This window comes from Juglans regia, chromosome 1, assembly GCF_001411555.2.
Source record: "Juglans regia cultivar Chandler chromosome 1, Walnut 2.0, whole genome shotgun sequence".
NCBI lineage: Eukaryota > Viridiplantae > Streptophyta > Magnoliopsida > Fagales > Juglandaceae > Juglans > Juglans regia.
In genome coordinates, this window is record NC_049901.1 from 8,353,076 (window position 1) to 8,370,260 (window position 17,185).

The window sequence follows — 17,185 nt, forward strand, 5'->3', positions numbered from 1 at the left end:
ATTTAATTATAAGATTTTAGTTTTCTTTTAAATTTTAAATTTTATAATTTTAATATATCAATAAACGATATATAGAGAAATAAATTTAGCATTTTCCTTATATATTATACTACAGTGTTGGTGAAAAAATCTAAAATATTATTATTTTTATAATTTTGGTGATTTAAATTACGTTTAGATGTTGAGATGAGTTAAGTTGATTTGTGAATAATAATATTTTTATAGATTTTATTGAGATGAGTTTAATTTTTATAGATTGAAATATATAAAATAGGTTAAGACTTTTTTATGAAAAGTTGAAAAGTAATATGTCTCATCAATGATTTGTTTGAGATAACTTGAATTTGATTTAACAACCAAACACAATTCAGTGTATCAATGAAACGAATTTATGAATAAATTTCTTGTATATAATCCAAATTGATTAATTTTTTATTCTATTTATAATGAGATTGAGAAGCTAATTTAATTTTATGTGTCCGATTATTTTAAGGCCAATTATAACAAATGACTAACGACACTACACAAAAACCTGTTGAAATAGCGAAAATTTTGAAAAATCAGAGAAGTATGTATTTATGTGTGTATTAAACTATATAAAGGAGGCTTAGATATAATGGAATATGGCCAAAGCAAATAAGGAAATACAAATAAAATGAAAGATTCTAATCTAGCATAATAACAGGAAAATAAGGATATGATCTAGCATAATTCTAAGAAATTAAGGATATGATCTAATATTCTAAATATATTCTAAGATACAAATATATAGACTAATATCTCCCATCAAACTCTTGGTGGCGAAGTCAACTAGAGTTTGGAGACAAGATCACCAAGCCGATCAGGTGAATATGATTTTGTAAAAATATCTGAAAGATTATCTTTAGAAGAAACTGAGTGTAACTGGAGGATAGCATGCTGAAGATGGTGGCAGATGAAGTGACAATCAATCTCAATATGTTCGGTATGCTCGTGAAGCACATCATTGTGCGCAATCTGGATGGCACTACGATTGTCACAGTGAAGATGAGAACTAATTGATTAAAGAACACCCATATTTGTCAAAAGTCAATGTAATCCACAAAAGTTCAGATGTCATGTCAGCAAGAACACGATATTCAGCCTCAGTGCTAAAATTGGAAACAACGGACTGTTTCTTACTACACCATAAAATCAAAAAAGTGTCAAGAAAGAAACCCTAATCAGTGGTAGAGCGACGATCAGTAGGATTACCATCCCAATTTGCATCAAAATAGGCCTGAAGTTCTGGAGAGGAGTGGGATAAGAAGTGCAGACCATGGAACAAAATACCCTCGATGTAGCGTAAAATTTGAAGAACTGCAGCAAAATGGATTGATCGAGAAGTGCTCATAAATTGACTGATCAGATGAACATCATATGAAATGTCAGGACTGGTGACAGTAAGATAAACGAGACTGCCAACTAATTGTCGATAAAGTATTGCATCTGCAAGTGGGGAACCGTCAGTGGCTAGGAGCTTAGTATTATACTCAAATGGGCTAGTGTCTATCTTACTATCTGTCAACCAAGCTTTGGAAAGTAAATCAAAAGCATACTTGGCTTGAGTGAGATAATAACCATCCTGACTCGAAGTAACTTCAAAGCCGAGAAAGTAGTTAAGATGTCCCAAATCCTTCATCTCAAAATTCTAACTAAGAAAAATTTGAAAATCTCGAATACCAACAATATCATCACCAGTAATAATTATATCGTCTACATAGAGAAGAAGAAGGACAGTACCTACCCTAGTAGTGTGAAGAAAGAGTGCAGAATCATATGGGCTAGAAAAAAAAATCTTGTTGAGAAACCATTGACTAAAATTTTTCAAAACACGCTCAATAAGCCTGTTTGAGCTCATAAAGTGCGTGACAAAGACGACAAACTTTATGTGGAGGATGCTCATAGCCAGGTGGAGACTGCATGTAAACTTCCTCAATGAGATCACCATTAAAGAAGACATTTTTAACATCCATTTGAAAAAGTTCTCAACGCTAGACAGTAACAACTGTAAGTAAAGATGTGACAAATGTAAGTCTAGCAATAGGAGCAAAATTCTCCTCGTAGTCAATCCCATACTCCTGAGTGAACCCCTTTACAACAAGTCGAGCCTTGTAGCGTTCAACTGATCCATATGCCCGAGTCTTGATTTTATAAATCCACTTGCATCCCACTGCGGCTTTACCAAGAGGCAAGTCCACCAGTTCCCAAGTATGTGTTTTGGCAAGAACATTCAATTCATCAGACATAGATTGATGCAAAAATGGGTCAGTACGAGCCTCACGATAATTGTGAAGTTTGTTGAGGGTGGCAAGGACGTAGAAACAATGATAATCACGAAGATAAGTATGAGGAGTACTTACCCCACTGGAACAACGAGATTCAGGGAGTGGAGAAGAGTAAGGAATGGGTGTTGTGGCAGGTGGTCCATCAAACGCATCAACTAGATCAAATGTTGCAATGGAAGAATTGTTTGAGGAACTTGAAATCTCTGCATAAGAGTCAGAAAATAGAGCAATAGAGGGATCAGTGAATATAAGTGAGTGTGTAGAAGAGGAAGAGAAGAACGTGGATGTATGGTAAATGGTTTGTGTTCCCAAAACTCCGAGAGACTCGAAGACGCTTCTATAAAATTCTCAATTAACTGAAAACGGCGCTACACGTGATCCCGATCCATTCTGCATCTTCCTTCACCAGCAAACCACAACCTCATCTTCCAGAATCCCTCAGATATCCAAAAGCTCACCTCCAATCTCGTTGAGACCTCTGTGGTAATCCCACCCTACAAAACCAAAATGCAAGTGAGAACGCTCAGTGCTATTAAGAAGAAACGGAAAAGCATAAGCGAGAGGGCCTCGATAATTAGTTAGTCATGACCGATTGTACAGAAGACCGGCTTTTGTGAGCCAAGAAGATAAGGTTAATTGAGGCGAAACAGGAAAACAGGAATGAAAGTCATGCTTTTATTCTTGCTCTGTACGTTGGGGCTGGGCGGGGTCATTCTTCTTGAGGGCATTGTTCTCTCTGCATCAGGTGTGATTTCTTGTTTTTAGTTTGTGATAAATTTTGATGGAAAATCGTTGGTTGAGCGCATCAAATTCTTTAGCGGATGCAGTGTCGTGTGACGACTTGAGTTTAGGAGGTGGCGTCATTGATTTCTTGTTTGTTTATAGTTGTGGACCTTGTGGCATGGGAAGATCTCGATGTTTTTTCCCTGACGGTGAATGTTAGCAGCCGCACGCTTAATTTAGTTAGCACCGGCCTTGCTGTGGTTTGCTGAAAATCAACTTAGTTGCAAAGAGCTCAGAATTCGGATCATCCAAGTTGAGCCATAAAAGGAAAAATCGAAACGAACTGGGATTAATATATTTTGATGAAGTTCACTATTGATGGCCCGCTGTGATATCGGCCTATTGGGATCATCTTCCAATCATAAAAAGTTCATCTTTTTAGCTTTTTCCTAATTGTACGCTGGTTTTATTCCGCTATAGCTGTACGGTTACTGTCTATATATGATTGTATAACTGCAAGCAACCTGTTTGCTGTATCTGATACGAGATTCATGTATAGTCCTGCTACGACGGATCCCGAATTTAGATCTAAAAATTGTTTTGAATAGAGTAAAATTTTTTCTTTTCCTTTTTTTTTTATGTATTTTTTTAATCATTATAAATATTTTTAAAAAAATTAAAAATTCATAATATTATTAAAAATTATTTTTTTAATAATTCGATAAAAAAAAAATCTCATTCAAGACATTTTTTGGTCAAAGCATTTCTCTTCATGTATAATCTAATAGCTGCAGGCTCTCTATCCTGTTCATCCATTACTCAACTTTTTCATTTTTTTTCTTAATTTTTTAATTGATGATTTTGGTTTTACTGACCTGGTTGGGATGAGATCCACCCTTCAAATTGATATATACATGCAAGTCCTTCTTATAAGTTTTTTTTTTTTAAAAAATAGATCTTAGTATAAAAAAATTCATTTTTTTTTAATTGGATCCACATTTTTATAAAAAACTTATATAAGACTGATAGATTTATAACTTAAACCTAACAATATTACTTCCTTTAAATAAATGATGTACTAGTTCTTTTATTGGTAGTTGGACATGAATATTTTCACATGGCCGTGCCATCTTTTTAGGTAATTCATTTATTTTCTACAGTACCCAATGCATTTTTTCATATTCTCAACACGACTTTGACCATGAGGTCTAATTACCGCCTAAAATTGCTGTGTATTTATGATTTTAGGATTGCCCTAGCTATGTATTTTATTATCTGAAGATGCATGGGTGTTGGTTTCTCTCTTATCTGTAAACTTGTCTAGCACATCATGAGAAACAACAAGCTGCTTTTTTACTGTCACATGATCGAATTCCTCCAATCTCTCAACCAGGCTAGGTGTGGTATCCTTTAAACACAACAATGGTCGGAAAATACCAAAAGGGTTGCGAAAATAATAACTTCACCACCCATATGATCAAACTGCTGAATTTTAGCCCAATATTTTTATCATCATTTCATGGGTGCATGCAAAGGTCACGTCCTGTGACAGTATTAAGAAGTGATCAATGGTATAGCAGTTTTTCTAACCCTGCCTAGCTAGAGAAGCCGATTATGCTTCAATATATAATGCCTTTTTCCTTGTGCAAGTCCAAGCTTTTGTTGGGACCCATCAACAGGATATTGGACGGTCCTGATGACTCAGCCAAAATTATCTAATATGATTAATTTGATGCAGAATGTTTGTTATTATTCACACGTTACATCACTTTCACAATATGGGCATGCAAGAAGGCCTCCTGCATGCATGTTGATCTACTTGATCTTCTCAATACTCATTTGGTATTCAGTACTCCAAATAATTTCTTCAATAAACTCTTCTGCACCTCAATATTGGTATAGAATAGGGAGATTGATTTATGATGGAAATGTTCGATCTGTGGGCAAAAATATGATTTTTATACATTAAACATCGATGATCCACAGCATTTATATATACCAATTCACTTCAAAACGTGCACCGATTAAATGCTTCTCTTTATTTTTTATTTTTTATTTTTTGCCTTTTTATTGCTTCTAAATTTCTAGTACTTTGTATGCGGAACATGGCCACCCTTTCATGATTATAATTTATTAAAAATAATACTGTGGCTGAAAGGTAATAAATTCATGTACGGCCCTGACCAACTTACTCCACAAATATATTATGAAATAGCACTTTAATTCTATCTTGCAAAGTATTGAATATCGTTACGTACTGGCCCGAATTTTCTTTGTCGGAACAATAATCATCAATTGTTCATGTATTCGCTGCCATATTCCATGCAATTGTTCATGTATTTTCATAATATATCAAAACACTTGCATACGATATAAAAATCTGGAAATATATACGTTAGCTACTTATATTTGATTGAATAATGCTACAGCATAAGCTTGGAAAGGTACTGCTCGAATTCTTGATCAAAGATTTACAAATATTTGATTTAATGCTACAGCATAAGCTTGGAAAAGTAATGCTCGAATTCAAGTTTAGAAAATTTGTGGTTTTAGGTTGGCAAATGGCATAGGTGTAAATTATCATGTTATGACAGTATGGGCTACATGAAAGCTAGGGAAAATATAGCTTTAGGTTGATAATTATTGAGTTTATGATTTATATTGTTGTTATTTTAAAATATAATTTTTTATATATATAATTAATTTATCTATATATAGATTATTTTGAAATTGTATTAATATCGAAATATTTCGTTTCAGTACCTCGACTAAAATGGTATTTAAAATTTTGCATTTTTGTCTAGTATTTGTCTTAGATTAAAATTAAAATCAAACAAATACGATTAATAAACCTATCAAAAAAATATACTAGTAATATTACATTTCACGTTCTCATTCTATTGATATCTATCTACGTAAAATGTGGCACTTTTTATCACCCTTGGATCAATCTTTATTTTGTTTAAATAAAATTTCAAAGGTTGAGGGGCAATACCAATATTTTATCGTAGTGAGATAAAAGTAGAATAAGAATGTGATGTATAATTTTCTAATAAATATAAGTTGTGAAATTGAGGAGGTGTCTTGAATGGTTTAATTGATGAGAAATGATACTTGTAATCGTGAGTGTGCAAGTATCGTACAGTCGTTTTGAAAAAAGTGAATAAATATAGGACCCATATGAAAATAAATTAATTTTTTAATAGTAGACCTCACTCTTTTTCAAAACGATTATACAGTATTTATACATTTTACGACTATATATAATATTACTCTTATTAATTATAGTACCCATCATTTACACCGACTGTCCTTGTTTATTGCTGGAATATTGCTTATGGAGTACGTTCAACTACTTGCAGAATGACAAACTTCAAGACCACAAATGAAGAGTGAAGACAATTTCTTGATAATGATCTGATTCCTCTTTCTATGTGCCGGCTGCCGACAGTCGAGTAGTTTCTTTAGGCTGAATTCGGACTAGTGGCTTTCATGCCAATTACAAACAAAGATGAAGAGTGAAATTGCCAAGGTTTTTTCAGGGGAATGAGGATCACCTCTGGTACTAGATCATTGAAGTAAATTGTTTGCCATGCAATTACCTGGCGAAGCATCTGTTCTTTCTAAAGTGTTTTTCAACCAGAATGAAACTCCACAGCTAGCTTGTATTAATGATCGTTTTTAGTGCAGGACTTTGTTTTCTGCATGCATGCAGCTATATTATATATTGGGCACAGTGGGATTAATATCTCTTTAATTGTCAGCCATTTGAGACTGTATATATATATATATGGATTTTGTTCTACCATAATCAGTTGTATACATGCAATGATGGGTCATGGTAGCTACTAGCTAGTGCTGTTCAATTTGGCCTTTATGAGCAAAATGGTTCACTTTTACTTGGAGACGGCTAACGAATATGTGCTGAAAACATGCCCTCTGGATTTTTTTATTTTTTTACGGTAAACATAGAGAGTATCGTTCAAACTAAAAAATAAAATATATTTATAATTGTAAATTATGTAATCATCACGTAATTATTAATTTTAAAATTTTTTTTCAAAATGATTATATAGTATTTACGCATTTTACGATTGTAAATAGAATTATTCAACTAAAAATAGAGACTCAAAGAGAGAACAAAGTCTGCAATTAACTTGCAATACTGTTGAGAATCAAGGGATAAATAGGATCGTTGGGTTTTGTTAAGATATTTCTATCATTTTAAACTTAAGTTTTTTTAGATAAATAGTAATTTAAATGATAACACAACATGAATCTTAAATTCGAATTATGATTCTATATTATACTCAATTTAATTAAATATACAAGTAGAGATGAAAAGATAAAACCAGCTTAAATGGGTTAGGATATTAAATAATGCTAATATGTCTTCTATTTTTTATTTTTAAAAATATTAAAAATTATAAAAAATTAAAAATTAAAAAATAAATAAATTTTACCTAGATGACACAACCAACTGTCATTGCTGACGGCAGCCTATCATCATTCTAGGATTTTTTTTTTTTTTTTTTCTAACCCTAGGACAGTTGTAGCACTTATTATTGCTTGTTTTGTATTCGTCTCATAATTTATTATTTTCTCTTAGAGGATTCCCTAGTCTTTGACAATTATTGTAATTGTTATAGATTTGATTGAAGGGGGTGACAGTAAGTACAAAATAAAATTTTATTCTCTTAATTAATACCTACCACAAATTTCTTTTGAAAATTTTAAAAAAATTATAATAATAAATTGAGATAATTTTAAATTTCAAAGGAAATTTCACAAAAAAAAAAAAGTCAACCATCGATTGAAACAGTCTTATTTTAAAAAATCTGATTTGATTATTAGAATGAGATAAGTTGATTTTAATTAAAATTAAATAAGATATTATTATAATATTATTTTTTAATATTATTATTATTATAAATTTTATATAACAAATTTTAAAAAATTATAATAATAATAAAAAAAGATATTTACCGAAGTGAAATGTTTCTCATCTAAAATTAGGTACAAAATCCCTGTGACAGCTGGGGAAAAAGCCGACAACTTTGATACAAGTGCCGAAGATTACAGGAATGTTGAACAACTACCATCCTTCTTAGGAAAATGCTACATGCCCAGCGGGAGCTCCCGCTGGGAGCTCCCGCTGGGGCGTGTAGCATTTTTTTATATATATTTTTTAAATTTATTTTTATATAAATATTTTTAATAATTTTAAATATTTTAAAAAATAAAATAAAAATTATAATATTATTTAAAAATATTTTCTTAATTATGAAGTAGAATAAAAATTAATATTTAATGATTTGTATTTTATTTTCTGATTAAGGAAATGTTTTTCTTTTTTACTTTCTGATTAAGGAAGTGTTTTTTAATGATTTGTTTTTTACTTTCTGATTAAGGAAGTGTTTTTTAATGATTTTTTTTTTACTTTCTGATTAAGGAAGTGTTTTTTAATGATATTTTAAATTTATTTTATTTTTTAAAAATATTTATAAGTGTAAAAAAAATCTATATAAAAAATAAATTAAAAAATTACACATAAAAAAATACATGTTAAGCTCAACGGGAGCCCCCAACGAGGCTGTAATATGACTATTTTAAATATTTTTAAAAAATATCATAATATTATTAAAAAATACTTTCTTAATTATGAAGTAAAATAAAAAATTATAAAAAAATATTTTTTTATAATTTTTTATTTTACTTCATGATTAAGAAAATATTTTTTAATATATATTTTTTACTTTTAGATTAAAAAAATATTTTTTAATAATATTTTAATTTTATTTTATTTTTTTAAAATATTAAAAAATCTATATAAAAATTATTTAAATAAAATATATATTAAAAAATACTACAGCCCCAGCGGAGCCCCCAGCGGGGGCTGTAGCACTACCCTTCTTCTTAACATGGATAACCCGACCCCACCAGAAATATATGGATTAAAAAATAAAGAGAATGGGTTCAAAGTCATCGGTAAACGCATTTGAGAACAAAAGAGCTAGCTGGCTCTCACTCCCTCTAAAATTGGCAAAAAGATATTTGTATATTTGGCTTCTACTAGACTCTCTCTTGGAGTAGGTTGAACGCTAGCTGCTACAAAAGTGAACCCCAATATATATATATATATCCATACATTAATAGCTGGCACCGCCGGAAAAAGCACTCAACCAGAAGCGGCCCCTCATCAGGTTACTCCTTGATTTTTTATCTTTTAAGAGCATTAGGTATAATTTAGGTTGCGTTTAGATAATCAATTATTTTTAAATATTTTATAAATAATAATAATAATATATTAAATAATAACTAAAAATATATAATAAATAGTAATAAAATAATAGTAAGATATTTTGAAAATATCTTGATACTCAAACTAGATCTAAATCTAAATTTTGATCAAAACTTTAGATTTTGATTATAGCATTAAATTTTATCTAGGTAAATTTATATTAGATTAATCATCTTCAAGTCAAAATAATAATATAATATTATATATTTTAATAATATTTTATTAAAAAAAAATATTATTTTACAAATACACTTCATATATTTCTTCAAACTGGATTCAACTACTAGACGCCACAAAACCCAGGCAAAATATTACATACTGTTGAAAAATAAAATAGAATAAGGTAGAAAATAACGGACTATTTATTAAAATTGGAATCGATAAAATAGACTTTAAAATAATTAGATAATATAGGCATTAAAATAACTTATAGATTTTTGAAATAGATGTAAGATATTACAAAACAAAAAGGGCATGTAAAGTAACATTTATATTTATATATATAATGTATGATGGGTCAAAAACTTGAAAACCAGCGCACCTGATATAAGATTAAAATATAATTATTATTGAAAATGATTAAAATATTACTTTGGTGATTGAATAGTGTCTAGATAAATATGACTAGGGAACTTAATTTACTATAACTCATATGTTGAGATTTGGTGGTTTGACTAGTCCAATGTAGAGGATTTTACTCACAAATAGTCGAAGTATGAAAATGCATTACATGCCCTAAGCTGCTTCATTAGTATTGGACTAATCAAATGAGTTTAATTTTCAAAATTTAATGAATTTATGTTTAAAATCACCGCATTGAATTCACCAAATACTAAAATTTGAAACTTTGAGTTACATTGCATTTCAATTCAACTTCAAATTTGAAGACTCACAATTCATATTCTGTAACTATTATTTTATTTACTTAAATTATTATTTTTCAATTTTGAGCCACAATATATTTAAGTTGGGAAACAATAATTTAAGTATTAAATTAAATAATTAATTAACATATAGTTAGTGTCATTGTAAAATATAAAAAAAATAAATTTAAAATATTATTATTAACAAATTAATATTATATTATTATTTTGATAAATCCAATGGCTAATCCAATATGGATTTATGGATATGGAGGTTTTGGATTTATGAAAAACATGTACTTTTCATCAAATTTTGAAAATGAAAATGATGAATCTAATGCGAATTAATCCATCTCTTTCCAAAATATAAGTCTTTTACTCACATAAAAATAAATAAATAAATAAAAGTTAATATAATACATTATATTATAAAATTATTTTTAAGATTGATTTATAGATTTTTTGTAAAAAATCTTTTATAGTTATAATACTTCTGTTTCAAAATTTAAAAATCCGTTTTTATCTTCCTCAACCTTTTATTATTTATTTTTATTAATACGTGTCTGTTACTTCATTTTGTTTTTTATTCACATGGTACTGATCCCACTTTTCGATGAACCATGAAGGTGGCATTAAACGTACTTAAATTCTAGTCACAAGTTCGCTGCACGTATACATGATGCGTATGTAAATTATTGTTGTAGGGAGTTATTGTATAAATCCAAACCAAACGATATATATATATATAAAAGGAAAAAAAATATGATAGGGGAAGAATGCATATATATATATATATATGTATGAAAAATTATATACACCACTACCATCGTATTCTCATCTTATTATGTAAGATGTAATATATATATCATCATTAGATGATCTTTTATTGGATGATAATGATGATAAATATGTCATATCTTATATAGTGGGATGAAAATAAAGAGAGAGTGTGGAATATAATATTACTCTATATATATATCTACTCTATTATAATAAGTATTTATCTAATTGTGAATAGTAATTTTTTTTATTTTCCTATTAAGTTCGTAAAGTCATGTTTTACCTAAAGGTCTTTAAAACCCTTATAATTTGACGTGTAGCTTTATTGTAGAATTTAATGAAATATCATATTTTACCAAAATGTCCTTAATAGTCCCGCGGCGCATACGAATTAACGTCTATTTTTCATGTCTTTTTTATTCTGATAGTTTACTCATTTTTTTTTCAATTTTTTTAAATAAAAAATTAATAATATTTTATTATTATATAGAAAGTAAATAAATAATCAAATATGGATACATACCAACGCTCATATTTTGTTGAAGTTTTAATTTTTTTTTAATTTTAATTTTTTTATCTTTCTTTAATTTTAAATTTTTTTTTTCTAGTTAAATAAGAGATTAGTTTTTTCATTTTTTTTATTTTTTATTTAAATCATTATATCAAATGCATATCATGATTAATGCATCTGATACCGTTCTCTAGTATTATATATATATATATATATATATATATATATATATATATATATGCGTTCGAAGTAATAGAGAGTTGGTGAAGATTGATTAGCATTATTAAATGGGTATGGAGGCGAAGAGGGATTGGAGCAGGGAACCATTATTAGAAAATGGTGGGCCATGGGGGAACTCTGGGGTGGATGTCACCCATGCTATAATTCTCACGCAAACTTTTCTTGAAATGGCATTTTGCAACATTGAACCGATTGAGAAGGTTTTGAGATTTTACTACGTGTGTTCTTAAAATTCTTGGGATGATTTTACTCTCCCAAGGCGCCTGAAAGCTGACCCTACAATAACAATATGTTACCCAGGTATTATTGCCACTTGCTCATCTTTTTCAGCCTTTTTTATTTGAAGGGGACTGAGCAATCGATGACTTTTGTTTTCGAAGTACGTAACAAACAAACAATGGACCTTTAGAAAAAGGGAAACTGAATTAAAGCGTTCAAATGATAAAAAGATAACATCGATCATAACCTAAGCTCTACCCAAATCCCAATAAAGTATCCTCAGAAAATGGCAAAAAATTAGGAGTGTGTGGGTCCCGAAATATGCTAAAGGTCCTTCCTTCCCCAGAGTTCAAAATATTAAGCATAGGTTAACATCGAAAACAAAAAAGATATATATATATTAAGCATAGGTTGGCTGAAAAATTAGAATGCAAGTTTGCATTTAACCGCTAATGCATTTTATTAATTCTTTTTAAATGTTAAAAAATTACTACTCCAAAATTTTATTTTTTTAATAAATTATTTTAAAAAATTTAAAATAAAATAAAATTGCACTAGGGGCAGACGGCCAGTAGGATCCTTTTTCTTGTACGGATATCTTTTAGAATATCTTATAAAATAAAAGGGCTCTCTTTTAATAAGGCAACATCTAATCTAGGGGTACGAACTTATTCTCGTATATATGTTTTTATCGGATGTCTCTACTTGGGATATAGAACATGTTCTTACAATGTCTCGCGCGCACAGATATTTTTATACAATTTGTATGTGCGGTGCGGCAGAGAAATTCTATTTTCAGGCCCAATTTAAAGACTTTATGTGCAAGTCTTTTATTAAATAAAAAAAAAAATCATTTTAAGAGAGATATTTATAATTTTAAAAAATTTTAAAAATAAAATTATCTAAACTTAGATTACAATTCTTAAACGAAGACCGTATATAACACTGCTCGGTGCAGCAATACCTCTCCTAAACGGCTTTTTATTTATCTCCATAAAAAATAAAAAATAAAAGGCTGTTTTATAGGGGTGAAGTATTCCATTTCCCACACAATCAAGCTAAGCGTACATAGATAATCATTCTAAACATAGACATTAGAAAATAAGATGTTACTCCCCAATGGAGATCCTCAATCATTTTTCTGCATATTACATTTTCATGCACCCAAATATTGAAACAGGGCATAGAGATATATAGGCACAACGTTAAAATTAAGACCATATAAATTAAGTTGTATAAACGAAGTCACATAAATTAAGATATATAAGACTCAGACACACACAACGCTGCTGGACAGAATACTAGAGTCCACAGAAAAAGGATCGGAGATATGAGCAGATAAGGGAGGACACACGAGCAGATGCAAATGCAAATGCAATATTGTCTTTCAGGTCTTTGTCTTTGTCGATTCAAACCACCTAGAGCAAGGGCCCCCCTCTCGAACCCAAATTGCAGTGGTCGAGTAGGGTATTGTATTGTGTAGTATTAAGACAAAAGTTGTTTTAAGCACAATTTTAAATATCTTTAAGATCAGCAGTACCTAACCCGAACTGTCTGGCTGGCTTCAAATGAGGCGGGAAGAACCCACATGTAATTTGTATACAAAGACGGTATACAACTGTCGACAATATTATTAATACATAATTAACAAACTTAACTACCTTAACTAGTCACTCCCAAAACACAAACCCAACATCAACAGCAAAAAATCCCAAATACACGAAAAATGAAAAGACAGACAGAGAGGGAGAGAGGTTTTTACTGATCGAGTGCATTTGGGCCGGTACAATAGCTAACCACATGGTTCCAAATCCACTGAACCAAGAACCGCCGCCTGATCCCGTTCATATTAAACGTAGTGCCATCCTCGCCGTTGAAGAGCTGACCGGTGTAGGACCCACCGCCGCCGGTACCGTATATCCCCTCGCACAGGTCTGCAATCTCCACCGGGAAGCTAGGATCCTGCCCGGCGTACCAGGCGTTCACCAAAGGATTCGTCGCCAGCTCGGCGATCTCGTGCGCGATCACGCTAATCATCCCGTCCACCCCTACGTCGCCGTTCGGTGACTTCAACGGCTTCAGCCCAGGGATATAATTCGGTACGGCGAAGGGATACGCGCACACACCCGGGCACAGCTTCGCCGAGTTCCCAACCCATGCGTAAGGTAGCGTGTACCCCACAATGGACGGGAACGTGAAATAGTGGAAGCCACACACTTGTCCGCAGAAATCCTGGACGTACACGTCAGCAGATGTGAGCAAAAGGTAGAGCCCACTCTGCGGATTTAAGGGCAAGGGTCTCGACTTGGCCCCAACGGCGCTCTTGATCACCGACTGAATGGACAGGCGCGTGAGTGATTTCCCGTGCGAGTAAAACCGGTCGTTTTTCTCGGCGCCGAGACGCACCGTACGGGAAATGTTGGCGCCGGTCTGGTCCGTATAGAGCTGTACCGTCTTCCACCAGCCGGAGACTGAGGGGTGCTTGGAATCGACGGCAGAGATGGAGTTGATGAACTCGCGGATGATCTTCTTCTGGTTCCTCTCCCAAGTGCCATACCAGATTGTGTGGACGGTAATGTTGGCGGTGAGCACCGGTCCCATGTGGTACTTTAAGCGGACGAACTCGGATGAGCCCTCGAACTTTTTGGAGTCTCCGAAAACTAAATCATGGGCGTTGGTCTTGTTGTGAGGCCATGGGCGCCACCCGATCACCGGGCTGATAAAGAAGAGTGTGGTTACAAGGGTGAGGGGGAGGAGCGCCGGATACCGGCGAGGACAACCCAGGCGCATGTTAGTGAGAATGAGTGACCTGCTTTCAGTGCAAAATGTGAAGTAAAGGGAGGCAGGGTCCATATATAGTAGGAGATTATAGAGCGGAATTACTGTCCGGTGACAGGTGTACCTCTAATTTTTTTTTTTTCACAATATATTTTATTAAATAAAAGTTTTCATCCATTATTATTTACCATTCTAAAATTTACAAATTATATTTTATAAAAAATACCTTTGCATTTTATAAAAAATATTCCATACCCTATAAAAAATTATAAATATTAAAATATAATAATAAATAATACCTAATGCATGGCATTTCTTTTTATAAAAATATCCTATTTTCCGTCAATTCACAACATTGTATGCAAAATTGTATAGAAATCATTTTTTTTTGTGAGATTTGACTTGAAAAAAATTGGAGGCATTGATTTGAGGATAGTGGAGGACAGGTGTGAAGTGGATCTTAAAGTAGGGAAGGGCGGGACCTACGCAATTGGGAGAGTATATACCATGCAGGTTAGGAGAAGAGAGGGATGATCAGGATGATGGTTGTCCTGATCTGATCAAATCCTGTGTTAGTACTTTGCTCGTACAGAGCGGGAAAAGAGTAAGAGGGATAAGTTTGGTGAAGTGGGGCGGGGGGTTTGGACCATGAGTGTACAGTGCGTGGTCCAGACCAAGACACGAACCATGGACTCTAAAATTACTGTCAAGATCAGCTGCTGCTACCCTTCTTGGTTTAGGCTGTGCTCTTCGTCATTTATAAATGTGCGTTTTTCTTTTCTTTTAGTGATGAGACTTACGCTATATAAACGTAGAATTAAAATTAAATATGCATGAGATAACCTGAAAGCGAACTTTTGGAACCATGTTTGCAATTGAGAGTGTTATTTCAGCCAACCAACCCAAAAGAGTCGCTGCTTCCGTGAAGCAACCACTTTTGTCGTAGAAATAGAGCTGAAATAACATTATTCGATACAAAATGGAAACATGAAGGAAACCCCTTGATAACCTCATACGATAGGACAATCATCGGCCTTATTTACATGCAGCCTCTTGAATTTACTATTTTTTTTGGGAGCTAATAATTTGAAAGGAAAACTCCGTACTCCCTATCTCACTTTTAGATTAGGTTTGAATAAAAAACACCTCTTAACTAATATCATCTTTTATCTTATTTCAATTTATTGTTATAATTTTTTAAAATTTTAAAATTATATTTAAATTATATTTTTTTAATTTATAAATAAAAAATAATATTTTATTTAATTATCATCTCATCTTAACACATTATTCAAATATTTCTTAGTTGACACGGGAATACGAGAAAAGAAAGGGCAGTCTTAATTTTCCATATTTACCATGCTTAAAGAAGTCAATGTGAATAATAATTTGCAAAAATGACCTTTCCAATCGGAATGGACCAGATGCATCGTAGGAGAAAAGCAAGTACATTGACATTTATTAGCGTATCCAACATAGATACTGAGTGATTTAAAATGCTAAACAAATTGAAAGGTGAGAGGTAAATTCAATCGCTTGATGAGGTTCCCACATCTATATGACTAATTATTTAATTAAAAGTCCCCCCCATTTTTTTTATAGGGGAGTTAGGATTTTTTTTGAAAATAGGTCTCATCTTATTTTATCTATTTCTTAAACATAATATAAATATAAATATTTTAAAATTAATCATTATAATTTTTTAAAATTTTCAAACAAAAAAACTTCAATTTTTTTTAATTTCTAAATAAAAATTATATTTTAATTTTATAATATTTATTATTTAACTTTTTCTCTCTCTCTTTTTTTTTTAAATTAAAAAATACTCAATTCAAACTATCTCACTATTATTCACAAACTATCTTACTATTATTTATAAAAAATTTATCTCATCTCACTTTACAAATTAATCGAGAAAATTTCATCTAATCCGTTTGGATACAAAACACTTTCAAATCATTTCATCATAATTTTCTTAAATTTTTATATAATATATACTAAAATTTTTAAATTTTTAAATAATAATAAAAAATAATATTATAATATTTTTTCATTCTATTCATTTAAAATCATTTCTTTCTTATCTTATCTAAAATTTATAATGAAATGATCCCTAAAAAAAGGTGGCATTCAAATGGCATCTCCAAGATCAAGAAACAGAAGTCGTATTCGGGGGTCAGACACTCGACTCTGGAGTGTTAAACCCAACCTATACCTGTACGAAGTGCTGTTTCCGGCACCTAGTCCTCAGCCTTTCCAATAAGGAGAGGCGGCCCTAGTCTATACTGTTAGTTATTTTTATAATTATTTATTTATTTATATATTTTTTAATATATTTAAAATATAAAAAATAATTATATCATACATTTAAAATTATTTCATTAATTATTAAATAAAAAAATAAAAACAAAATCACTGAACAGTCAAATGCAGCGGTAAGTTTTGGGCAGTAGTTTTTTCCTTC

At 31.3% G+C, this 17,185-nt stretch overlaps 1 protein-coding gene and 1 pseudogene across 1 annotated transcript; both read right to left on the reverse strand.

Annotated features, from left to right (window-relative positions):
- Window positions 1-810: 810 nt before the first annotated feature.
- Window positions 811-1,981, reverse strand: LOC108987384 (annotated as a pseudogene).
- Window positions 1,982-13,303: 11,322 nt separating this feature from the next.
- On the reverse strand, window positions 13,304-14,800 carry LOC108987415 (protein EXORDIUM-like 3). Its single transcript, XM_018960326.2, has one exon. The coding sequence runs from the start codon at window positions 14,794-14,796 to the stop codon at window positions 13,702-13,704; it is 1,095 nt and encodes a 364-aa protein (XP_018815871.1). The 5' UTR covers window positions 14,797-14,800; the 3' UTR covers window positions 13,304-13,701.
- Between the last annotated feature and the right edge of the window lie 2,385 nt (window positions 14,801-17,185).